The 27,382-nt window shown below is 44.5% G+C and overlaps 1 protein-coding gene across 2 annotated transcripts in view; it reads right to left on the bottom strand.

Moving 5' to 3' along the window:
• The window catches only part of HAPLN1 (hyaluronan and proteoglycan link protein 1), a 126,937-nt gene that overhangs the window by 63,576 nt on the left and 35,979 nt on the right, over positions 1-27,382 (bottom strand). For both annotated transcript variants that reach the window (XM_019483058.2, XM_006270185.4), the window contains exon 2: positions 12,898-13,024. In XM_019483058.2, the coding sequence (XP_019338603.1) occupies positions 12,898-12,997 (100 nt within the window). In that variant the 5' untranslated portion in view covers positions 12,998-13,024. The remainder of the gene's footprint in view (positions 1-12,897; positions 13,025-27,382) is intronic.

Below are 27,382 nucleotides of genomic sequence, written 5' to 3'. Positions count from 1 at the left end.
CTGCATTAGGAAGAGGGGAACATGCACAGCAGGTCAGCAAACTACTGCATAGAATACACTGGCTGTAGGAGACAGGAGACAGGTTGGCTAATAGTGGGCTGGCTGTTAGCAATCAGGCTGATCAGGTCAGCTCTAGCTGAGAAAGCAGACAGGTCATCAGACCTGTAGGGTCACATGACCAGACAGGGCAGGGCTTAGGAAGTGCACAAAGCCAGTGCAGGGGAGCAGGGAGTCAGTATGGCCCTGTATGCTGCAGGGGAAAGAGCTGATGTCTAGGAAGACTGCAAGGGAGTGCCTGGTTGACCACTGAGCTGCCTTGGAACTACTAGTAAGACCATGAGAGCTTACATATGGATGCAACCCGGAGCTGGGAGTTAGGTTGATACCCAATGAGAGGATCATTTTTTGTTATAGCCCAAGTGCTTTTTGTTTGAGTTACAGCCAGGGGAGGTTTACCTTTTAAGTATAGTTATAATTGGTGGTTTGGGTTTGGAGCTACTGGAGAAGTGGAAGTCCCAGCCATGCCTGAGGGTCATGCAATTGCTTTGACCCCAGCCAGGGGTAGGGCTTAAATAGCAAGAGTAGTGGAGAAAGGGCCAGGGGCCCAGTGTCCAGGCAGGGTGTGAACCAGGGTAAAGGACCTATAGCCCAAGAAGGGTGAAACAAGGGCCCAAATGGGGAGAGAACCAGGGTCAGGGACACGTATCCCAAGAGGAGTGAGAACCTTGGCTAGAAAATTGTAGCCTGACAGGGGTGAGAACTAGGGTTGAGAACGCATAGCCCAGGAGGGGTGAGATCAGCCCAGAAGGGCAGAGACCAGGGGCCCAGCTGCCCAGAAGGGTGAATTTTAGGACTAGGGGCCCAGGGTGAGAGACACAGGGGCCAGAGGCCCAGAGATACTGTTGACTGACAGGGCTGAAGTCAAGAAGGCTGACCCTGAACCAGTGGGCCAGGGTTGAAGGTTTGCAGCCAGAAAAAAGGAAGGCTGAAGCTGAGAAGGCTGAGGCCTATACAAAAGACAGAACAGTATTGAGTAAAACCTGTGAGGTATGGGCATGGCTGTAGGGGAGGTCAGAGGCTATGAATAGCCCATAAGGCAACAGGTGCCTGGGCACATTCGGGCTGGGAGGGCCATCTAGTACAGGACTGAATTTGATTTAGTGGGAGGGGAAGGGAGCCGCTAGCAAAGGTAGGACAAGGGCATACTCTAGGACCCTGGGGCAGCTTCCTTTTGAAAAATCAACTATTACATTTAAGTCCTGGCTGCAAGGGTAAAGGGAGGGTAACTGCAGCTAGACAGGGCAGCAGCCTTTGGGCCACGAGGGGCATCATGGCTGCCCTTGGAGCCTGGTCCTGCTACACTCCCATGTCAAAAGAAAGGGAAAAGGGGCTCAGCATTTCATTGGATTGGACTGCAACTATATTAAAGTTAAGTGTGCACTGCTCAGAGCTATTAATTTTAATAATATAATGAATATGTGAATACTATTAATTTTACTCATTCCTTATTGTAAAATTCAAATGTAAGGTGAGTGCTAGAAGGAATGGAAGAGTTGGCAGGTTAGAGTCTGGATCCCTCTTTTGAAAGAGCAGGTAGCACATGGGTAGCAGGAGAACATCTTTCCCTATGCTGAGCTATTTTGAGCTTCCAACCTTTCATGGAAATGTAAGTATAAGTAACTTCTCCTCACCAGTTTACAACCTGTCATCAAGGGGCTAATTAGGGCCCCTGTGCTGCTGGTGTTTGTCAGGGGGACACCCATATTCTGTTTGTTACTTTAGTCACTGGGTCAAATATTGCTGTCAGTTATTTATGTGCAAGGCAGGAGTTATCTGACTGAAGTCAATCAAATGACACTGTTGTGATGCCAGTGTATCTGCAAAGAGAGCCTGGCCCCCACTATTTTTTTCCAGTTTTGTATACAGTATCTGTATTAATGGTTAATCTAAGCATGGTGAGGACAGGTAGCTTTAACATTATACTCAGATGGTTCAGTCACTTTGATTAGAGCTAACTGGCTGAAGAACAATTTAAAAAGAGACAGAAATACTGCTTCTGACTTCATGTATACCAGAAAAAAATAAAAAAGAAATCCATTTTGGATTTATGTTGGTATAAATAAAATTAGAATAATATCCAGATACTCTGAATATTAGCTGGAAAAAACAACCAGAAGAAACAAGGCAAATTATTTCTGTACCTCTGTGCTGCAAGAGAAAGCCTGCTTTATGTAATTGTGGTTCACAATTTTGAGGCCCTTTTGAAAAGCCTAAAATTGTTCTGGTTGCAAAACAGCAGAAATGGCCATCCACAAATGATGAGAAAGTTTCAAGCAAAGATAAATTCAGTTGGAACAGTTACAGAGGTGACCGAGACAAAGGGAGAATGTTTATAAGAGAAGACAAAAAAAATTGGCTTCTTTAGGAAAATGAAGGCTGAATAAGGATATAATTGCTTCCTTTTTATACCAGGGAATAAACACCAGAGAAAGAAAATAATTATTTAAAATAAAAAGATAGTTTTGATATAATCTGACCAGGAATAAATTCAGGCTGGAAAATATACAAAGTTTTCTAGGCCTCAGATAAATGAATTTCTGGAACAGCATTCCTAAAGGAGTAGTTGGGGGAATCAACCTAAGTAGTTTCATTCTGAAGCTTGATCAGCTTATGAAAAGTTGCATGTTATAACAGGTGTCCATGTGCAGAGGTTCTCTGAGGCAGTCATGTGCCCCTATGGTTTTTGATTGAAGTGGGATCATTATTCCTCAAAAGCAAAATTTCTCCTTCTTTTTCATAGATTCATAGATGCTAGGGTTGGAAGGGACCTCAATAGATCATCGAGTCCGACCCCCTACATAGGCAGGAAAGAGTGCTGGGTCTACATGACCCCAGCTAGACGCCTATCTAACCTCCTCTTGAAGACCCCCAGGGTACGGGAGAGCACCATCTCCCTTGGGAGCCCGTTCCAGACCTTGGCCACTCGAACTGTGAAGAAATTCTTCCTAATGTCTAGTCTAAATCTGCTCTCTGCTAGCTTGTGGCCATTATTTCTTGTAACCCCCGGAGGCGCCTTGGTGAATAAAACCTCACCAATTCCCTTCTGTGCCCCCGTGATGAACTTATAGGCAGCCACAAGGTTGCCTCTCAACCTTCTCTTGCGGAGGCTGAAGAGGTCCAGGTGCCCCAGTCTCTCCTTATACGGCTTGGCCTGCAAGCCCTTAACCATACGAGTGGCCCTTCTCTGGACCCTCTACAGGTTATCCACATCTCTCTTGAAGTGTGGCGCCCAAAATTGAACGCAGTATTCCAACTGCGGTCTGACCAGCGCCCGATAGAGGGGAAGTATCACCTCCTTGGATCTGTTCATCATGCATCTGCTGATGCACGATAAAGTGCCATTAGCTTTTCTGATGGCTTCGTCACACTGACAACTCATGTTCATCTTGGAGTCCACTAGGACTCCAAGATCCCTTTCCACTTCCGTTCCACTAAGCAGGTCATTTCCTAGGCAGTAGGTATGCTGGACATTTTTCCTCCCTAGGTGCAGCACTTTGCATTTCTCCTTGTTGAATTGCATTCTGTTGTTTTCTGCCCATTTGTCCAACCTGTCCAGGTCTGCTTGTAGTTGTTCCCTGCCCTCCGACGTGTCTACTTCTCCCCACATTTTTGTGTCATCCGCAAACTTGCACAGAGTACACTTCCCTCCCTCGTCCAAGTCACTGATGAAGACATTGAAGAGTATCGGTCCTAGGACCGAGCCCTGCGGGACTCCACTGCCCACACCCTTCCAGGTCGATACCGACCCATCCACTACGACTCTCTGGGTGTGACCCTCTAGCTAATTCACCACCCACCGAACTGTGTAGTCATCCAAGTCACAGCCTCTTAACTTGTTCACCAGTATGGGGTGAGATACCATATCGAAAGCCTTCCTGAAGTCTAAGTATATGATGTCAACCCCTACTCCTGCATCCAGGCATTTTGTAACCTGGTCATAAAAAGAGACTAGATTAGTCAGGCATGATCTGCCTGCTACAAACCCGTGCTGGTTTCCCCTCAACATAATTTTTCCTGCTGGGCTCTCACAAATGTGAGGCTTGACAATTTTTTCAAAGACTTTGCCAAGGATGGAGGTGAGACTGACTGGCCTATAGTTGCCCGGGTCCTCCTTCCTCCCCTTCTTGAAAATAGGGACCACATTGGCCCTTTTCAGTCCTCCGGGACCTGGCCCGTGTGCCACGAGTGTTCAAATATTCCCGCCAGTGGCTGTGCAATGACGTCAGCCAGTGCCGTCAGTACCCTCAGATGGAGCTCATCCAGGCCTGCTGACTTAAACGCATCCAGTTCCTCCAAGTGACTCTGCACCATCTCAGGGTCTATGCATGGTAGTCTGGCGCCCTGCTGCCGCCTCTGTACAACCCCAGTGAGATACTTGTCTTGCCCCTCATTTAGGAACACTGAGGCAAAGAACTCGTTGAGGAGTTCAGCCTTGTTCCCCCTGTCCGTCACCAATTGCTTCTGCCCATTTAGTAGGGGTCCTATTCCACCCTGGGCCTTCCTTTTACTCCCTATATATCTAAAAAACAATTTCTTGTTATCCTTAACTTGGGATGCCATCCTCAGCTCCATGGTAGCTTTGGCCCATCTAACTGCCTCCCTACAAGCGCGAGCAGAAGAGGTACACTCCTCTTTGGTAATCTCTCCCTGTTTCCACATTTTATGTGCCCCCTTTTTGGCCCTTAGGCTGCTCTGGAATTCTCTGGTCAGCCAGGGAAGCTTTCTGGCCCCTTTCCCTCTTTTTCCTCGCATTGGGATCATCTCCCTCCTCTTTGTATGTAAATGATAAATTCTTTTGGCCGTCATAATGAAGACATGTTCCTTACAAAGTTGGAAAAATGTGGAAAACAAAGATGAATTCAGGCTGAAATTAGTGCAAAGAAGGGCTTGTAGAATAATCAGGGTAAAGCATGCATTTCTTATTAGAAGAGACTAAAAGAATTTGACTTGTATAACCTAGCAATATGAATCTTACAAGGGGTTATGATTGCTCACTATACATACTGCAGGTTGGGTAGGGACAACATAGAAAGAGAAGAGTTATTAAAGGTAAAGGGTGCATAAGAACAAATGGTTAGAAAATGTCATGAACAAATTTCAGCTGGTAATTGGACCCTTGTCACTGAGGGTGAGGCCCTTGAACAGCTGTGCAATACGAGGTTGAATCACTGCTGATAGATTGCTAATTGCTCAGCCTAAATGAGGAGGAAGAACTGACTTCAGCAAAAGTCAAACAGCTAGTGACCAGATGCATCCAGCAATTAGAGGAGCCAGCAAATACAGCACAGAAGTAAAAATTTTGTTGGGGGAAATTTGAAGATTTTTTTGCACTTTTTTTTTTTAAAGGTAGATACTGGGAAGAGCAGATGATGATAGTTATTAACACAGCAGTAGAAAGGATCAGAAGAAAGCAGGAAACAAGTTATGTGATGTATAAAACAGAAACTATTTCTCTCCCATAAAGTACCACTCATGGGAGAGAAGCCTCAAGGAGTAGAGATGCAACTGGAGTTAAGATGAGATGCAACTGGATGATGGAGTTAAGATGGGATTTGACCACATAGCAAAGAGAAGAAGAAAGAAGACTATACAGATAGACTGCTGGATGACTGATAATATTATGTGACCAAGAAGAGACAAGTTTTAAGTACAAGTCCATGGGCTGGATGCGATGTACCCAAGGGTACTGAGGAGTTGGCTGATGTGATTGCAGAGCTGCTGGCCATTATCTTTGAAAATGTTTGATGACTAAAAGAGGTCCCAGATGACTGGAAATGGGCAAATATAGTTCCCATCTTTAAGAAAGGGAAGAAGGAGGATCCAGGGAACTACAGACCGGTCAGCCTTACCTCAGTCCCTGGAAAAATCATGGAGCAGGTTCTCAAGGAATCCATTTCTATACACTTGGATGAGTAGAAAGTGATTAAGAACAGTCAGCATGGACACCCCAAGGGCAAGTCATGTCTAACCAACCTGATTACCTTCTATGATGGGATAACTGGCTCTATGGTGTGGGGAGACCAGTGGATGTGATAAAATTCTCTCAAGCAAGCTAAGGAAGGTTGGATGAATGGAATGTAGGGTGGATTGTTGGGCTTGATCACTGGCTTGATATCTAGCTGGCAGCTCGTGTCAAGTGGAGTGCCCCAGGACTCAATCCTGAGGCCAGTTTTGTTCAATATCTTCATCAACAATCTGGAAAATGGGATGGAGTGTACCCTCAGCAAGTTTGCGGATGATAGCAAGCTATGTGGAGAAGTAGATATGCTGGAGGGTACAGCAAGGATTCAGAGAGACTTCGAGAAATTGGAGGATTGGAGCAAAAGAAATTTCATGAAGTTCAATAACGACAGTGGTGGCAGATTACAGAACAAGAAACAGTGGTTTCAATTTGCAGCAAGGGAAGTTGAGGATAGATACAAGGAAATAATTTCTCACTTGGAAGGTAGTAAAGCACTGGAATAGGCTACCCAGAGAGGTTGTGAAATCTCCATCCTTAGCAGTTTTAAGACCCAGGTAGACAAAGCCTTGGCTGGGATGATATAGTTGGAGATGGTCCTGCCTTGAGCAGGGGATTGAACTAGATGACCTTCTGAGGTCCCTTTCAACCTTAATTCTCTATAATTCTAAATTAGTGGCAGGGAAATGTGGTTTAGGAACAATTTTGCTGCATTGGCATGATACATAGGAAGAAGAACCAGGCAGAAACATATGATGGTGAGGCAAAGAAAAAAAGGAGGCTAGTCCCCCATGAAGAGAGGAATTGATGACAGAGATGGCCCAGTGCTAGAGCTATAGGAAGAAAAAGTACAACAGAGAAAATTGAAAGAGGGCCTAAAATGATCTACAAACACAAAGAAAAAAGTGTGCGGGGGCAGGAATGGGGACAATTGGAGATTTATACCAGCATCAGGTAGAAGCAGGTGTATATGTTTGAAAATTCCTTGCTAAGAAGAACTAACAGGCCTGTTACCACATACATTCCATAAAATAGCAGGTTAACATACTTCCTGGCAGGAGCAACAATAAAAAATGTAGATTAGGAAAATTCAAGTGATAGTCCTTTAGATCAGGATAACCCTTGAGTCAGCCTGAATCAAGGATGATTAAACCAGGTATGGTTTGTGTTACAAACATTTACAGGATGTTCAACCAATAGGAGTCCTTCACACAAGGATGGATATCATTCAAGTACCTGGGGTAATTGTTTTCTGGGATTAAGGATTAGAAGAGGTTTAATCTAAGAAATAAAAGCAGATGATTGAAAGAGATTCATAACTTCTTTGCTTAGTCCTAATATACAAGAAAAGAAAGGTAAGATATGTAAGTATAGATAAGTATAGATAAAAGATAAAGGAAATGCCAGTGAGTAGAAGGAGGGACAGAAAAAGAAAAAAAAAAGTCCTTGATGACAACAGTAGTCCGGAAAGCAGTAGTCAGCAAAAACATCACACCTAATCTGACTATCTGACTAGGAAAATTAATGACAGCCAAATTAACAGTGATATTATTACACTAAGCAGCATGGGCAAAAAGGTGGCAGAACGGAAACTACTTGTGCAGGACATGAAATTGGAAGTTATAAGGCTAACAAAAGCACAGTGAAGTTGCAACCTTGAATGGAATACAGATGCTGAAATGTGCATGCTGTTCAAAAAAGAAGTAAAGACAAAAGTGTTAGGAAGGTACTGCACATTAATGCTGCATTAGACTGTAAGTAAGTGATGGCATAGATAACGCAGAATTGGTTGGGATCAAAATCACATTAAAAAGAGATTCTACTGGGATAGTTTATAGTCTGCTATGGAACCCCATAGTCAGATGTGGATATAGTCAGAGATCTCTAATAAATGCTACCAGGAGCTGTGAGATTATGGGAGATGTTCACTTTCAAGGTATAGACTGTGGGTAGGGACAGAAGTTACACATAAACCAGTTTAAGTGTTCCAAAACTGGTTTAAACCTGTGACAGAACAGAAGTTCTGTGCACATAAACCAGTTTCAAAATGGCTGAAACTGGTTTAAGATAAACCTGGTTGAATGTAGCATCAGACTTCACTGATTTAAGTTAACTTGGTTTATGAAACTTCTGTCCCAGACCCCTTCCTGGTTCAAGTTAAATCACAGTCCCTCAGCATCCCAGCATGTTTTGCAGCCCTGATCTGGGCTGTGCTGTCTGCTTCAGAGAGTAGGGTTGGCCCCACCTCTCTGCTTACAAGCAGTAGCAGTGAGGGCTGGCTGACAAGGGGCTGGGGGTGGAAACCCTGCTGGGGACTACAGCTCAGTCTGCCGGGAGCAGCCTTTGCCAGACTTTTCCCCACTGGAGCGGAGGAGGTGGGGGCAGGGGATGGGGTGTGTGGGGAGGGGAGGGGAGGGGAGGGGGCAACCACCTTAGAGGGACTGCTTCAGGCTGGAAACCAGCAGACTCCACCTGTCCCCACCACTGGCAGAGACGGAGGCAAGCAGTTGATAAGGGGAGGGAGAGGGGGTGTAATTCCCCTCAGCTCCCCCAGGCCATGGGAGAGGGGGAAGAGGCTGGAGAATTGGAGCTGGAGGGACTGGTTCCCTGCCACCTGTGAGTCCTGAGACCTTCACTCCAACACCTAAGACCACCTGCTGATTCTCCAAGAAGGACTTTCTGAATACCTGGCTGAAAGGAAACACTCTGCCCTCAGGATTATGTAAGACTTATGCAAGGCTTTCTCTTCTCTTCTTGGTTTACATTTTACGTTAGGCTAAGCTGTGTGTGCTCTCATTGTGTTTTACTGGGCTGTATCTTAGGCAAAGATTTTTGGTTGTTCTTTGTTGTGTGCTTGATGTTGCAAATTGCTGTGTTTAATTCATGCTCGCTTCAGAGAAAGGACTATTCTTGTTCAAGCTTTTATGAATTCAATGCCACTACTTTTTCCCCACTTACCCCCTCCTCAGCCTGGGAGGGCCTGCCCTCCCCACTCCTCGAGCAGGGATTGGGTGGTAGAAGCCTGGCAGGCACTGCACCCCTGCCCAGGAAGACATGAGCTGGAGTCCCCTGTGGGCCAGGGAGGGGATTTAAACTCTCACCCTTTATCCTGCTAGTCCTGGGCTGGGGCCTGGACACACCCCATCTGCTCCAGCAGGGAATGGGGTAAAGCCTTGAAAGCCATGGAGCTTCAGTCCCTTCCCTTTGGCAGTGGCTGGCAGGCTGGGAGCTGTACTCTAGTGCCCCCCAGCTTCTGGCCTGAGCTACTGCAGGCATGTGGCTGCATTTCCTGAATCAAAAGTGAATGTCTGTTCATTTGCTTCTCAGTTTAATCTCTGCAGTTTAGAGTAAACTGAAAAGACTGAATCAATTCAGTCTCGGACTTTTTGACTGTCTGTACTTAGCCTGTAGGACAAATGCTACTAGTAATATTAGGGCTTACATATTCCTGGATGTGATAGCTAACAAATTCCTTCACCAGCTAGTCACTGGGTTAATGAAATATGATTCTATTTTAGACTTCATGTTGGTAAGTAACAAGAGCCCTTTATAGAAAAGGGATTAAGAGGACCCTTGGATTAAATGATCATATATTGAATCAGACTAAGTCTCTCTGTCACACACTTGGATGGAGAATAGGAACAAATGAAGGCTAAACTTGAGTTTTGCTAACCAATCAAGAGCTGCAGAAGATGCTATATGAAGATTTTTTATTCCTCCAGGACAGAAATTTAGGGCATGTGTACATGAAACAGGGGCCCTAAATTGAAGCAGTGGGTTTTTAAAAACACTGGTTCAATTTAAGGTGAAGTAAACCCCCACCTCGTGTACACCTGTGTCTTACCTGCCTCTCTGGCAGCAGGGGGAGGGGAGGGTGAGCTGCTGGTGAGCAGGGGAGGAGGGTGGCTGGTGCTTCCCTCCATGGCAGTGATGGGTCTCCCCCCAGGTGGCACCTGCCCACAGGCACCCAGCTTGGGCAGTCCTGAGGAGCACCGCAGCCATGGAACGAAGGACTGGGTCCCTGCATAGCTCAAGCAGGCAGGAAGGCTCCCGGGGGGGGGGAGGATGAGGCTCTCCACCTTTTTTTTTTCCCCTTCAGTGGAACCTGCCTTCCCAGGCTGCTGCCAGGCTGTCTACATGGGCAGTCTGCACAGTCCCTGAGCCTCATGGAGCCCGGTGCTTCACTCTGTGACTGTATGGCAGCAAACTTAAACTCTTCGGAGGTGTTTTAGTTTGCTGCACCCCAAAGTCATTTAAGGTGCATTACACTACCAAATGTGCTACAGTGGCTGGAATTAATGCACAATACACCACCGACACGTTCAAACCCCAACACCATTAAAGCAGTACAAAAGCATTTAACCCACTTTAAAGTGTTGTGCACACATGCCCCTCATTTTGTCTATACACGCTCATATTGAACAAACATTTACTCAGTTGTTTAAAGATTACCACCTTCACAAAATACAGTCCTTTTAATTGTTGCTTATGCAACAGGTACAAATATCTGCATTGTGAATTCCTGGGATAATTAATGATCTGTAAATGTTAAATAGGAAAAGAAAAGATCTGTAAATAAGGTTTTCATTTCAATTTGAGAAAGAACTCAAATGTGATGGAGACTCAGAAGAGCTATCAACCTTTGGTTTTAGGGCATCAGAGAAGGAAGAAGAATATGTGTGGGTGTTAACTAGCCATGACATTTAGGCAAAAAGTTAGAAGGCTTTTTTTTTAACTCTTGTAAGAGTAAGGTTTTTGGACAGCTTTCCTAATGGAAGAGTGGGGACATGAAAGCCAACTAGTTTTAAGATGGAGTTTGATTTGCCTGTGACTGGGGTTATCTGATCTGGTGGCCTCTGATAATGCAGGACTGCAGTTGATATACAGCCAGTCCCTTCCAGTACTATGTTCATAACCTTTCTTTTTTAGACATGAAACTTAAAAGTTATCCATTCCTTTGTTACCTCCAGGCTGGACCCAAATGCACTTACCCAGGGCTGAGTACCTCTAAAACTCACAGATTTCATGTGTGGAGAATACTGCTGCTTCCTTTACTTGTTGCTGCTTTTTGCATGGAGCATTTAACACAAGTGCTCCACAAACTCAACTAATTTCTAGTTGCTTTCCAGATCATGCTATGTGTTTGTGCAGCTCTGAGCAGAAGGATTGCCCAATCCTGATTAATATCACTATAAAAGTAATAATTAGCAAAATAATAATAAAAGCATAAGGTGTAGGTTCTAACCTTTCATGTTCTTTATGCTATGTATCCTTTATATCTGAGACCCTGAATCAGTTGACCTTCAGGTCTCACAGTAAACTTATTTATAAGAAATATTCTGCTTTACTCTGAGGAAGTGAGTTGACTACAAAAAAAGCTCCTGTTTTGTGTGTTAGGAAGTACTCTGTGTTGAAATTTGTGCTGAATTTGAACTATTTTGCCTTATGCTCTTTTACAGACCGAAGTGGTTGTATACCAAGAGCCTAATGATAAGTAAACTGTATGTATTGGAAAAAAAATAGAAAAGTAGATATATAAGCAACTTTAAAAGTTAAATATATGTATACCTATTTATAGTTTGGTTTAAATATTTACTTCAGCAGAATGGTTCAGCTTCTAAAAAGACAAAAATATATTCAGTTCTACGAAGCAGTGAAGTATTATGAGGAGAAAGGAAGGCGTATCCAATAATTAGACAGTAGTGTCAAATTTTAAAATTCACTCCTGGGGATGAAGGCTCACTGTCTCACAACAGCAGTAGGTCTTGATTTTGATTCACACATTTGTTTGACCTTCATAGTATGGGTTTCTTAACAGTGAGACCAGCCCTCTGCAATTCCTTATTTGACCTTGAAAATATAAGGGTCTGTTCCAATAAGTGCAGAGCACCTACAACTCTTCCAGACTGTCCTCAGACTTCTAACTGCTCGGTATCTCTTGATCTAACTGGATATTTATAAGGACTCTAAAATAAGACAATTTGCCAAGTATCAAGAAAAAATGTACTAAACTTTAGCGCGCGCGCGCACACACACACACACACACGTAGAGAAAGAGAGGGAAGAGTAAAACAGCACATTTCTTAATTTTGCAACATTAATACATTAGAACTATTATCTAAGTCAATTCCAGTAGAGGGAAGGCAAATCTCTCTTAGTTCTGCCTATCTGTATTGCATAAATCCCTGGGCTTTCTTTTTACAGGATGACCCTCAACAACTGAAGCTGGGACTGAAAAAACAGCTGCATTGTACTGCAGACTAAAATTCTGCTACAGCTATAAGCCTTAGGATTCAAATGAACCCAACAGAATTATGCAAATGGACAATATAATGTATTTTGTGAATTAGAGCTATGAGGAAAGACATATTTCTTTTCTGGTAAGCTACTTCTTTTCTGATGTTTGAGTTGCCTGATTCTTATTTCATTTATACTGTGTCTTTTTAAGTAATGATCAGCCATTACAACACTTCTGTGGTGAGAATATTTGCTATGTGTCAGCCTTAACTCAAATTTATTCTACAATAAAATAAAGGTATCTAAATCTATTGCAGTTGCTTATTACTTCATGGTGCATGCTGTTTTATTTTAAAATATGCCGTCTTGTACTCACAAATAAATGCAAGGTTGTATCTTGATTAACTGCTCTTAAATATACTTAAGCACTTCAACTAACATTTTCCAAATGTCTTAAGAGTATAACAGTGCAACACACAACAGAAAAAAGAAGGAAGGTTCAGTAGATATTTACAGTGCAAAAAAAAAAAAAAAGTCAATGCAGCAAAACTAAAAATTAAAGAACATTAAGCACAGCATTATCTCTCTAAGGAATCTGAATAACTTGATATTCTCTGTTGAATATTTCTATATTTCCTTACCTTGGATATGAATAATTCTTTCATGGTCCAGAGTATAGTTGCCAATGTGAGGTTCAGCACAGCAGATAGAAATCAGCACCAGAAAAAGTAGACTCTTCATCTTTAATAGCCAAAAGAATCTTCTTCACTGTGAAGACATTGCATACAGAGGCTTGTGAAATTTGGAAACATTTACAGTGTTGCAGTGCACAACTTGTTATAGCCATATGATCTGATAATGGGTGTATAAAATATTTAACCGACTGAGCTGATAATGTTACAATAGCTAGTAATTTTCAGAGCTAAAGACTAAAGCTGTTTAACATTGGATTTACTTGTGTTGTATTAAATGACACTGGAAATGAAATAATATTTATCTATGCAGAAGTACAACTATAAAAATATAAAATGATGCACATAAATATATACACATCTAAGTATATGTATGGCAAATTATAACCACCAACTGTGTTTCTAGAAATGTTTTAGTGTACTTTTGATTTTTTAGAACTACTCCAGATTTGGTCTATTAATGAAGTAACACCAAACTAATATAGATTGTATCCATTTTTGTTATATAATACAATCCAGTTGTAATGGACTGCATTATCCTTAGCAACTAAATAATACCTTCAGAGCTTTTGTCATTTTAGTCCAGGCTACAAGTTAACAAAAAGGGCATTAAGTTTCCTTGATCTAAGCAGAAAAGATGACAAAATATTTCTCAGCCTGACCAGAAAAGGTACATTTTATTTCAGATGCACTTACCATTTTAAAGAGTGCCTAAGTATACAGTGAAATGTTGGAAACCATGCACAAAGTAGGTTAGAGTTGTATACGCTACCACTGCAGTTGCCCTGATTGATTTTTCATTCATTTCTACCTAGAATGCTGACGCACTAACTTAGTGTGCCAGGTAGGGTCTCTGCAGTCAGCAGAGCTGAGAGCTGCAGGGAAAATCTCTGCCAGCCTCAGAGTAGTAATTAGGCAAATGAAGACCTGAAATAGATAAGGAAGCATGAAATACAAGAGGTCTTATGCAGAGGGTTCAGGCTTATGTGCTCTTTATAGCAATCATTTTACTGACAACGGATTCTCTAAATAAAAAGAGCATACTCCCAATCTGTGCCTTTAAGGAAGCTTGGGTTGTTATTTTTATCTTCAAATAATGCCACTATTAGTAATATTGCTGTCTTGCTAATATAGAAAACATATTTCATTTTCTCTCTCTCTCGCTTACAACAGAGATAAAAAGGAGTCTGAACCAAATCTTCACATGTATGCACCCCCAAACTTAGGAAGTGCTTGTAATTGGAATGAATCACAATAAACCAGTCCTTTAATTCAAACACTCTTGAACACTGACCTTTTTCAAATCCAGACCCAAATGGTATAATTTGTAACCCTCTTTCTCAGAGGCTAAAATGCTGAAATAGGACAATTAAGTTTTGTCCTATGTTTTTATAACAGAACTTGTCTGTTATTTGCCTGTACCTCCATTTCTTCAAAAATGCACAAGTTGGCATTCACATTTGGTTCAGTGTCTTTACAGATATGTATCTACAGGTGATGTAAGTAATGCACATACTTTTTTCACGGTGGTTCACACTCTGCAACCCAAGCATCTCTGGATATTCCCTCTTTCTTAAAATGCTTAGCATAACAGTGACCTCCATATGACAGAGGAAGCACAGATGTGACTCCCCCAAGAGCCTATCAACACTAGTTTACCCTGGAGAGGTCACAAAGGAGTGTAGTGAGATGTTCTCTTTTCAGGGACTGCTGATCTGGCAGTTTGAAACATATATGAGAGCATATGCATAGTGCCACATTGCTGGTACAGAAACCCTAAGCCAGCCACCTGATCTATTTTGCCTGCTAGGAAAGCACTCTAGTTATTGTTTTTGGCTTAGAAGGAGACTGATGACTCACAAATTCTTTTATGGGGAAGAGTGTTAGCAGGTCACCAACAGCCTGTCATGCGTTTTGTTTTTGTAATAGACTTACACTGTTTCAAAATGCAGCTCAAGAAGATTCTCAATTTTCATTACAATCCACAGCCCTGAGCCAAGTGTAGATGTAAAAGGTCCTGAACACAGTAAAAACATTGTAGTTCAACAGGGATGGAGGCAAACTGGCCCAAAATAAAGTGAACTTGGACTCTAAATATCACTTGGCAGGTATGTTAGTGCTCCTCTGCCCCCCCCCCTTAGCACTTTATCTCCATCTCATTGCCATGGTCCTGCTAGCACCTGAAGGTCTTAGTGAAAAGAATTATTTACACAGCCTAGTTAATAGGTCCTAACATCACTTTTTTGTGGACAATGCCATTTCACTGGCCCCTGTGTTTAGGGAGATGGGTGTTCATCGCAGAAGGAAGATTTAACCTCCAACCACTTGAAGGCAATGTTCAAATGTTTCAGAGATTTTGCCTGTGGATATCTAACTCCTATCAGTTGGACTTCAGTACCTACCAACCTACTGGAACATCTAATCAAATAACTGATAGGTAAACTAAGAAAATACAGGATAGATGAAATTACTATAAGGTGGGTTCCCCAATGATGGACTAGAACTCAACAAGTATGGTTCTATGTCAAACTGGAAGGCAGTATCATGTGGGGTTCTAGGCCCAGTAGTATGTGATATCTCAATTAAGGTGAGAATGGAATTGAGCATTCATTTAGTAAATCTGCAGGTGACACCAAACTGGAGTAGGAGACCTATTAGAAGACAGGATTATGGTTCAAAAATTATTAGAGGCTAGAAGATATGACATACAAGGAAAGGCTGGAGAAACTGGAGAAGATAAGCTATCCAGGGAGGAAAAAAAATGTGGAAAAAAAAAATGGAGTGACACGCACAGACAGGACACATGGCTGGAAAGCAGAGCTGAGTCGCCCGGAGCCACACTCTGGCTGCCAGCCAGACTCCGTGCAGCAGGATTGCCACAGCTGCAGCCCCAGGAGGCCCCCAGGACCCCAGGTAAGGCTGCTGGAGCCAGCACTGGGCTGGCTTCAGACTCCCCTACCATCCCTGGGGTAACTTGCCACATGCCAAAGTGCACACGGCACGGGTGTTCCATGGGGACAAGTAGCTGCGGTGCAAGGTGTACCACTGTTATTTGTCCCCGGGGAACCAGACGTCTGCACTTGTCTGGACGCAGCCTTGAAGTCCTTTACTGCTCCATTCTTTATATTGTCTTAGTGTGGCAATATCATGAAGGGATGGCCATGGAAAGAGCTCCTTGCATTTAGTTACACTTGGGTCATGCTTTGAAGATTTTCTGTTTATTTCCCCCCATAACAGTGACTGATGGAAGAAGCCAGTGGACCAGGCATTTTGGGGTCTTAGTTGGAAAATGAGTTCCTTGCTTGAGCAAATTATTTACAGGTTCAGATTTTCAATTTACCTATTTTTAAAATGGGGTTAATGATATTGACTTTCTTTGTAAAAGCACTCTGAAAGCTATGGTAAAAGGTGCATTAATTTAAAAAAATGAAAGAAAGCATAGATCCCATTTGACTCTCTATTTGACCCCTGAATTCTAAGCAGAGCCTTAAAGGGCATGTCCACACATGCAGGCACATGCACTTGCAATAGCTCAAATAGCAAATTTGTGCTGGAGTTCTGTACCTCAGCACACGTGCCTGAACATACACTTTGGTATGGGGCAAATTTGGCCACTTGGGGTAAACTGACCCTGCCCAGCTCCTCCTGGATCTGCAGCCAGGGAGAGCTGAAGACTGGGGCCAGCACCTGTGCTGGTCCCAGCAGTATAAAAAGCTGGCCTGGTGAGCAGCTCAGGGCTACTTGTTCTCAGGAGTTTCTGATGCCTGGCCAGTTGGTATCTTGGGACACTTGCCCCTGTGCCAGCTGGACTGCTGCAGCAGTCCTGACCTAGAGTGGCCCCTGTACCCTCTATCCACTGCAGAGGTCTGGCAATGGGAGCTGCTGCCTGGCTGTGACCTGCTGCCACCTGAGACAGCATTAACTCCCTTAGACCTGCCAACCTTGTTTAAAAATTCCAAATTCTCTGATAAAAAATTCCAAATTCACTCTTTAAAATACCCCCAAATCCATGTTCTTCCATGGAGAACGAGAGAGAGATCAGTTGGGCAATGTTTTATTGATATATTTACCATTTTAAAGAAATTTGAAAGCCTACCAATGCCTCTGTCATCATAATAAAATAAATTATAAATATATGCTTTGGTGTTTGCTTTTGTTTTTTTTATCATAGAAAAATCAGAGCCCTCCCTGACCCCTTCGCTAACCAGGATGTAGGGCATAGGCAATGTGTAGGTGGGGCACAGGGGGGCACGTGCCCCCCCTGAGATTGGCCTCCGCCAGATTCTGTGGGTGGTCACTGCCCCCTCCAACCCCCAACCAATGCAGCCGGTGGTGGCTGCGGGCAGTTCCCGCTTGCCACTCACTGCCATGGTGCCTCCCCAGTCATGGGAGGCACCAGTCATTCATGATGTGGGGACAGCTGTCCCTGCAGGTCCCATCCTATTTGGCAGCTAGGCTTGCAGGGTGTGAGATGTAGCGGGATGTGGGATCTGCAGGAGGGGGATGGGGAGGGGTGTGGGGTTCTTGGGTGAGTGTGTGTGGGGGGAAGTCCGGGTGTGGGTGTGGGTATAAGGGGGATATGGGGTTTGTGGGTAGGTGTGTGGGGGGTGGGGGACATGGAGTGTGTGTGTGGGTTGGGGTTGAGGGGTATATGGAGAATGGCAGGATGTGTAGGGGGATGTGGTGTGTGTGGGTGTGTGTGGGTTTTGTGGGCATGGGGTTTGTGGGGGAGGTTTGAGGGGGGACAGCCATAGGCCCGCCCCCTCACCCCCCATGGCACACAGACCCTGGTGCTGGCAGCACAAGCCAACTGGGCTGTTGGGGCCATGACCCACTGCAGGCAGAGCCCCGCAGGGACATGACACCTAACCTGGCTAACCCAGAGCCTGAACATAAAGAATGGAACTGGCCTGACCCAACCTAGCCAGGCCTAGGCCACCCTGCCAATGCATGCCTTTGGACAGGACCAGGATGGCTCCTGCCACCACCACCACTTGCAGCTCCTGTCTAAAGGTGCACACTCCTGGGGTGGGTTGCGCTGGGCTGGGCTGGGCTGGGCCAGCTCTGTTCACCATGTGCAAATGCTGGGTCAGGTGGTACTGCACTGCTGCGGGACTGTGCCTGCAGTGGGCCATGGCCTCAATGTACCAGATGGATGCTGCTGCCAGCAGGGTTGGGGCTGTGCACTGCAGGGGGTGGCTAGAGTGGCAGGTGTGTGACAGCCCCCTGTCAACCTCCCTCACAAATCCCATACCCACAAATTCCCCCACAAACCCCATACACCCACCCACACACCCTGCATACCCACCAACACCCACAAACCTCCTCCAGAAACCACAAAGTCCCTCCACCCGCATGTCCCTACTTACTGGTGATAGCGCCTGGGTCCAGGTCACTGCTGCAGCCTTGCCTCACTCCTATTTGCTGGGGCAGCAGGGGCACACGACAGCCATAGACATGCTCTGGTGGGTGCTAGAGTGTTTCTATGGAGGACCCAGTCTCTGTTTGCTTCGGGGCACACTCCAGGAGCTGCATCACTTTTTCCCCGCATGCTTTTTTTTTATACCAGGATTTCCTGGTATAAAATTTAGAGTTTAGGGAACATTTGTTCTTTCATAGCGTGCCTCTTGCATCATCTCAAACTGCTTTGAGATGCTGCGACAGGCATGTGCTCGCTCATCTGGATGCACTCAAAGTATCTATATGGGTTTGTGCAGCTCTGCATGAAGAGATTGCAAATGAAGCAGTAGCACAAAATAGCTTGGCAGGTATGACAACAGCAGGTGAGAATAAGTATTGGATCTGCTTTAGATACAAATCCTCCATGTGCAAGGGATTCATAACCCATAATTGTAGTGGCAGCACATAGTCAATTTACTTGGGCTTTTGAAGAAGGTGGGGCAAAATTTGGCATTTTGTCAGGAGACAGAGCAGGGTCACCACTAGATTTGCAATTATTCACATCCTGGAGCTGACTGCCAGGTATTTTGCTTGCTATACTGATTTATATTCAGTAGATCTAGATGACATTTTCAGAGGTTTTCATTTACATTTTCTGCAGTATTGCAAAACAAAACAGAACTTTACACAGCATTTACGAGTCACAGCATAAAAAGACAAACAAAAGACAACATGTTCTGTGTGTAGCAGAATAATTTTTCTTGACAACTCTGATTTCTTATCTAAGGCCTCATGAACCCATAGCACAGGTGATCTGGTGCTTTACCCACGAAATTATTACATGCAATCACAGCATCATCAAAGCACTGCTATACAATGCTGGGGGCAAGAAGAGAGTAAACTATCTCTGAATAGACCTTTTCTTTGATGAAGTTGAATCTTAGCATTTTCATGGAGGACAAAGTGAGATGATCTTGAAGTTTTAGGGTTTTTTTTATTGTTTTGGATGTATTATTTCAGTCTCTCTTTCACAACATGTGCTGGGGGGCACCTACAGTTTCTAGTAAACAAATCACGTATAAGGAAAGACAGAAGGCAATATTGCATGACCTGACCTTCCTATTGGTGACTTCCAGGGGCCATAAAAATATTCCTTCCTGCTCATGCAGGGTTGGGTGAAACTGACCTATTGTATGGGCTCACAAAGTACAATTCTACAACAGTAGGGCTGAAAACTGATATTGACCTCATTGTGCCAGAAATTTTTTTACGGGAGTACAAAATGTGATCGAACAGATGTTTTTGCCCCCTGTTGCACCTTGAAAGTCCAAAAATGTGAGTCTGACAACTCCTATTAATAGTTTGTGCTGGTTTATTGCAGCAGACATCTGTTCAGTTATGGTACAATTCCTGCAGCCTGGGGCAGCCTGTGCTTTCTGGGGTTCCCTGCTCTGTGCTTGTGGAAGCATGCCCTGGGTCTGGGTGAGGTACCCAGGGCTGTTGTCCCACAGGATCAGGCCCCTGAAGCCCCAGGAGTGGCAGGGGCTTGATGCTGTCTGCCAGTCAATTACCAGGCAATTGGATCTCATGGCAAAAATGATGACCGTGCGTAGCCTAGTTTTCCCAAAACACTTCTGTCACACTAAACAATGCTATGGGTGAATCCAGGATTTAGCAAAGAGGGATATGGTATACTGCCCCGTCCTAGACCATTGGGAAATGGGGACAAGGTGTGACTAGAGTCCCATGGGTGGGGGAGGGTAAGCAGGCTCGGGGGTTGCGGGGGTTGGGGCTTCCCTGGGGATTAGGGCAGGGGATAGTGGGATCTGCAAGAATGATAGGGATGAAGGCAGTGTCCATGGCAGAAATAGTGGGGCAAATGGCATTCACAGCAGTGATGGTGGGGCAGGTGGCATTTGCAGGAGCAATGAGGTCCATGCAGTGACCATAGGGGTTTGGGAGGGTTTTGCAGAATCAGGGGGCCTTGTCGGGGGGGGGGGGCTTGGGGGATACCAGGAATTATTTGTAGCCCCCTGATCCCCCTGGTGAACCTACCTTGCCATCTCTCCTGCCTCTCTCCCCACAGGTTCTTACTTTATCAGCACCTGGCAGTGACAAAAGCTGACAAAACCAACATGGAGTGGCTTGCAGGATGGAGGGTTAATGAGGGGATGGCTAGTCTATGGCGGGGGTGGGGGGGAGGGGGGCTAAAAGTAGCCCAGTGCCAAGGGGGCGGTTAGGAAAAGCACAGCTCCAGAACTGTGCTTAGTCAGCAGCTGAGTTTTCCCAGTCTTGGGATTGTACAGGTAGCTAGAAAGAAGTTTGATCCACCAGTCTAATCTAGATCGATTAAGTATGAGTGTACATCAGTCCATGTCTATCTAAGACTGGGTTCCACCACTTTTAGACCAGTCTATGTGTGTGGAAGTTCTGTACCATTATAGATTTAGACTGATTTTCAATCCCTGGGCCCCAGTGCAAGGTCCACACCTCGGTGAACTAAATTAGACTGGGCAGCCATTTTTTAACTGATCTAACTTCCTCCCAACCTCCCCAAGTGTCTTCACTTAGCTTATGATTCTATATGATTAGGAAACAGGACAAGAACCAGAGTCATAACATCTTCTTTAAGGGCAGCAGCTCTGCAGAAAAGGACCTGGGAGTTACAGTGGACAATAAGCTGAATATGAGTAAACAGTGTGCCCTTGTTGCCAAGAAGGCTAATGGCACACAGGGCTGCATTGGTAGGTGTGTTGCCAGTAGGTCAAGGGAAGTGATTATTCCCCTCTATTCAGCATTGGTGAGGCTACATCTGGAGTACTGTATTCTGTTTTGCACACCCCACTACAGAAAGGTTGTGGATAAATTGGAGAGAGTCCAGCAGAGGGTGACAAAAATGGTGTTGAGACTGGGGGTATGATTTATGAGGAGAGACTGAGAGAACTGGGATTATTTAGTCTAGAGAAGAGATGATTGAGATGACTGAGGGATTTAATAGCAGCCTTCAACTATCTGAAGTGGGGTTTGAAAGAGGATGGAGCTAGACTGTTCTCAGTGGTGGCAAATGACATAACAAGGAGCAATGGTCTCAAGTTGCAGCAAGGAAAGTTTAGGCTAGATATTAGGAAGAATTTTCTCACTAGGAGGCTAGTAAAACCCTGGAACAGGTTACCCAGAGAGGTGGTGGAAGCTCCAACCTTGGAGATATTAAAGACCTGGCTGACAAAGCTTTTGCTGGGATGACCTATTTGGGGATGGTCCCGCTTTAAGCAGGGAGTTGGACTAGATGGCCTCCTGAGGTCCCTTCTAATCCTAACTTTCTATGATTCTCTCTTCTTTAATGTATCCATTAACCACCCCTGTCATAATGACCTTTATTTTCCACCAAGGACAAGGGCACAACAGCTTGGGTAACAGGGTACCCATTCAACCAACACATTAAGACCTCTAGCAAAACTGAATTAAATTCAGAGACGCTAGGCTTCACATTGCTGGCCAAACAAGTCTAGAACTGATCTTCTTCCCAGCAAAATTAATGAAAAAAAAATTTCCAAGTGAGACACCGTAGCAGAGTTAAGGCTTGTCAAACTCAGCAGACTGTTCACCGTGCTGAACAGTTCCATTGGATGAGATTTTGCTGATGCTGAGGCAAAGGAAAAGAATGATTGATGCCCCTCTCTCACAGTCACAGCTCAGGAATGGAAAAATTCCTTATGCTAAGATTAGTCTGACTCAGAACAAGTTTTCTGCTACCTCCTCCCTTGCCACTTCATTAGTTGTAGGTTATTTGTAAACTTGAGGCTAGAGGCCATCTAAGTGCCAGACTGTCAGTACCTTCTTGTCTCTAACCATGAGCAATAAAAAAGCAGCATGACCATTCAAAGATATCTGGAAACAATTTAAGTCTATTAGTCCCCTAGGGAGAATGCAAATAAATTGTCTGCAGGGAGAAAGAGAGAAAGAAATATCTGAAAGGTCTCTTCAGCATCTGCCTTTGCGATAGAGGACATTTTTGCCAAACATACGAGGACTCATTTGTCCACAAATTGAAACTAGAAGCCTACATTTAGTGTATTAGAAGTGGCTAACTTTTTTAAATAATCCATTAGTTCAAGTTGTGAACCTTGATACAATTCATAACATCTAAGGTGGGTTACTGTTCTTTTGGGATTGCCTTTGAAAATATTAACTCATGGACACGCATAATACAAAATGATAGGCTGTGAATATGTAAGGGTTTCATACATGAAACTGAATTAAAGCCACACTGCCACACGTCTCAGCACTTTGTAGCACTACAAAAATGTAGTGCTATGGGGGTGTACAAGCTCTCTGGCTGGAGAACTACAAAGTCACGTCAAGGGCAAGCTCCCTAGCCAGGGAGCAACAGGAGGTTACTCCTTGGGTCCTCTATCCACAGGGGAGCCAGATCACTGACAGCCTGTCCTCTTCCATGCCAGGGAAGGGGGCAGGCTGTCAATGATCAGCTGGCAGCTGCTGAAAAGCAGCAGCTGCTAAAGAAAGCCTTCTGCCCTACAGAGGTAGCAGAGGTGAAGAGAGCCTGTCACCACTAGTAGTACAGCTGCAGTGGTGGCAGGAATTCCCTCACGCACCAGAGTGGGCAGGCAGTGGAGGCAAGACCTAGGATGAGGGAATTCCCTCTGTTGTCTGAAGACTCCCAGCTCCATCCAGGACTGCTCAAGCAGTAGCAGAAAGTAGTTTCTCATTTGAGTGGCCATGGCACCAGGGCTCCCTGACAGAGAGCCTTGTGACACTACATGCAACTGTACAGGCATTATATGTAGCAGAAATGGAGCCAAGATTTTACAAGGGGCGGTGGTGTAGGTGCAGTGACCAGAGCTGCAGGGGCGGCTTTGCCCCTTGCTTATCCCACTGGAGCAGGCAGATGGTGTTGCAGGAGTAGCAGCCAAGGTCTTAAGATGCAAGGTAAGCATTCTTCCCTGTCTTTTCCTTATGGACCTCTCCTCTTTTCTCTCCTCTCCATCCCTACCCCTCCCATAACCCCCATCCTTCCTGCCTCCTGCTTTCAGGTGCTGTCTTGAGAGTGTGAGGAACGCCTGCCTGCTCCAGCTAGGCTACATGGGGCATGTCCTCAACTGGGACTGTGGCAGCAATGGCAGTAGCAAAAGAGCATGTTCCCTTACTGCATGCCTGTTCCTAGGCTGGGAAGGACCACCTCTGGGACCAGGCAGGGAGGAGGTATGTGCCTACACACTGCTGCTGAAGTCCTGAGCTGACTGCAGCCCCCATGCACCCCAGCTGGAGTGGATAGGAGCTCCCCTCACACCCTGGGTGCTGTCCGAGTGGCAGGCAGGGAATGGGGGGCATGGGAGGAGAGGAAGAGGGAGAGGGACGGGGACGTGCCTTTGTGCACAAAGGGGAAGGGAGTGTGGAAATGGTTACCTTCTTCAAGACTGCAGTCCCTGGAACCTGCTCCAGCAGCATGGCTAGAAAGAGGCGGTGAGGGCATGCCACTCCACCCCCTCTGGATCCATCCTTGACATGTAGCACTACAAGATATAGTGCTGCCCAGAAATTGCTTTTTGAAAGCACTACTATTTTGTAGTGTATTAAGCATCTTCTTAGTGCTACAAACAGCTTGAACAGCTGTACACTTGCTTGGTGTAGCATTACAAGGGAGTGCTCTAGCCATTTGGCACTATAAATGTAATTCCTGAAACAATGCTTGTTCAGTCTCTCTGACTGATTGTTTGGTATCTCATGTCTGATTGGGGTTGATAACTTCTTGCTATCAGCAAAGCTGGGATTGCTGATGGAGTCATGTTACATTCTTGAGAGGAAGGGAGCCAAGGCTTTCTGAACGTTTCTCTTTTAATAAGACTACTATATCAATAATGGAGTATTATTAATATATTAAAGAGAAGCAGAGTCTGTGTATTATTGGGAACCCAAACTATCTATATTTTAAACTTGGTGCTAATACAGGTTCAATATGGGTGCATACACATTTTTGGGGAAGTTAGGGGGGAGGTTAGATTATGTTCAAAGTGGCTACTCAATCTCACTTAGTTCACCCAGATGCAGACCTTACACACAGTTCCCTAGTTCAGTGGATTTAAATGTGAATTGTGCAGAAGTGCATGACAGTTAGATTAGTCTAAAAATGGTCAGCCCAATCTAAGTTAAACATGCCTCTGAGGTAGTCTAACTTAGATCAGGTCAAGCAAGACCAATCTAATTGAAGTTCCTAGTGTAGCCCCAGGTCTGGGAAAGACTAGCCACTGGCCCCAGCCCCTGGGCTGCATTTTCTCTACCTGCTTCCCTGGCACCAGGTTACTTTAGCCCCCTTGGCCACCACCAACCCCAAGGTGGACCACTCCCCTACAGACCATCAGTGCCCCCCCTCAAACCCACCAAACCCCCCATCCCACAAGCTGCTGCCAGTGCCAGTTTTACCAGCATTTGCTGGTGCAGGGAGCCACAGAAGTCAGTCTCCTGTTTTCTCTCTCTCTCTCTCTGACCAACTGGATCTTTTATTATTTGCAGCACAGTGATCCAGCTTCAACAGGCTGGAGAGTGGAAGATAGGGTGGGGGTGAAGGTGTGGAATCCCTTAGAACTGAAGTGGGAATTTGAATCTTGTTTTCCTGTTTTCTATTACTCAGAAGTATTAAGTTCTGAAAAAGACAGTGGCAGTAAATGCATTGTGTAACAGGCCCAGGCTGGTTGATATCTATTAAGCATGCCCAGAGCATTTCTACCAACTGAGGCCCTCAGGAGACATAGACATTGCTCTACCTAGTTCCTGTGTGGCTCAGACAGGGGAAAGACACCTAGGCTGGGATAGCTGTGGGTAGGTACAGACAAAGAAGTTAAAATATCTAGAAAACTATCACATCAAAAAGGAAAGTACATAGCAAGTTTAGATGCCTCCAGGGTTAGGCAGTCATCAAGCAGGGATACCTTACCTTCATCCATATCTTTAGAAATGTTCTCCCAGGTGCCTAATTTTAGCTATTAAATTATTGGAATTAAATTCAAGTTTAATGCCAAATCCCAAGTTTCTAGTATGGGAAATGGGGATTAATTTTCAAAGGCTGGTGCCTAAACTTAGGTAGCTAAATCTATATTTGAGGTCTTTGGAGAATGGCCTAATTTTCAGAGGTGATGAGAGCACACAGCTCTCATTCAAATTCAGTGAGAGCTGTGAGTTTTCAGCACCTGCAGAAATGAGACCATTTTGTTAAGAGTCTGCCTAGATTAATCTACCCATTTACATTTAAAGTTTTGAGCTGATAATTACTTAGTTTTCATACCAGGGTATCAGGAGGATTGATGTACTAATATTTGCAAAATGCCTCAACAAGGAAACAGGGATGTAGGCTGTAGCCGTGTTGGTCTAAGGACATAGGCAGGAAAGGTTCTTTAGGTGAATCTGATATCTTTTATTAGTGGTTTTCTTGTGAGATTTGATAGATTTCCAGTGTGCGTTCAGAGAGACCAAACAACAACTGCACACCAGAATGAACGCACACCGGAAATCTATCAAAGACAGAAATACCCAATTACCGGTGAGGGCACATTTCTAACAAGAAAACCACTCTCTCTCCAATCTCTCAGCTCTAATCCTCAAAGGAAACTTATACAACACTTCCCAGAGACGAGCCTATGAACTCTACTTCATCAGCCTCCTGGACGCTAAAAATCATGGACTAAATATAGACTTTGGATTTATGTCACATTATAACCTGCCTGACATCTGACTCCCCAGGTATCTCTCTACTTTCATCCCCCTTCTCTCTCTTCCCCCCCCACCCCCAGCCTGTCTCTCATCCATTGGCGGCTCAATCTACATTTTCACTGACTACCTGTCTTGTATGCATACCAGCCCAGCCACTGGCTTCTTTACTTTTCACTCCATCCAGGAAGAGCACACACCAACTACTGAAACTTCCTTAGCCTGATGAAGGGTTTTTGAACCCGAAAGCTTGCTTAATAATTGTTTTCCAACTATTTAAGTTGGTCTAATAAAAGATATCAGATTCACCCAAAGAACCTTGTCAACAAGGAAAAGCAGTATATAAGTGATGGGCATTTCTATTACTCAGTTATCTTGAGCATCTCCATTATAATAGTTTGCACCATGTTTATATTTTATTATTTAGAGACTTTAGAGCATGGGATACGTTTATAGATGAAATATGGGAAAGTGCTTGTTTCCTGAGCACCCTGCTTCCAGCCCTCTTAAGACCACCTGGCTTTCATAGGAATCACCTGAATCACTCCTCCACAACCATCTTCCTACTACCTTGGGTGGTTTTTTCCTTGTTAAATGCCACACCCAGGGCTACTCAGCTCCAGACCTCCTGGCCCTTAAAAATAAGATACAAAAGACTTTCAGTTCTTGTATGGTGGTTGGGATTTTCAGAGGAGTGAGATAGATTGTGAAAACTCACTGAAAGCCAACCTGCTTCAAGTCCATTAGAAAATTCCAAACTTGATATAGCAGTGGATTCTTTATGGGTTTACATTTCAGTCCTATTTTATAAGTTTCATAAACATTCTCTCTCTCTTGGCATTCCCTGGATGGTCTGTGTCCATGCTCCTCATCCAAACTTTTGTTATTACCTTTGGACTTCAAACAATTTTTGTGGGAAGTTTCAATGCAATTCTTTCCGCATCTCCAAGATGTCTGACAGTGAAAACAATATTTTTCTGCTGTAAAGAAGAAATAAAGGTTTTCTTCTTGGGTGTGGCAGGAGTATGCTTATCTAACACAGGGAGGTGGAAGAAAGGAGACCAATGATTTGAGCCAAAGCACACTGCGGTGAATGAAAAGACTGATTGATTTCATTAACTTCGCTAGCTGGATTATGCCCCAGGAGTAGGGAAGTTATGGGATTCATGGCAAAGGAAGGAAAAAAGCTGATTTCACATTGCTCAGCTTCAAAGTCCTGTATTCATCTCAGGATTCCAAATATTAAAATAGATATTTTACTATTGGCCATATGACCTAGCTGAGCTCTGTTAGGTAAAAGACATAGGGGGCAAAG

Source organism: Alligator mississippiensis, chromosome 3 (genome assembly GCF_030867095.1).
Source record: "Alligator mississippiensis isolate rAllMis1 chromosome 3, rAllMis1, whole genome shotgun sequence".
Classification (NCBI taxonomy): domain Eukaryota; kingdom Metazoa; phylum Chordata; order Crocodylia; family Alligatoridae; genus Alligator; species Alligator mississippiensis.
This window is presented reverse-complemented; position numbering and strand designations above follow the sequence as displayed.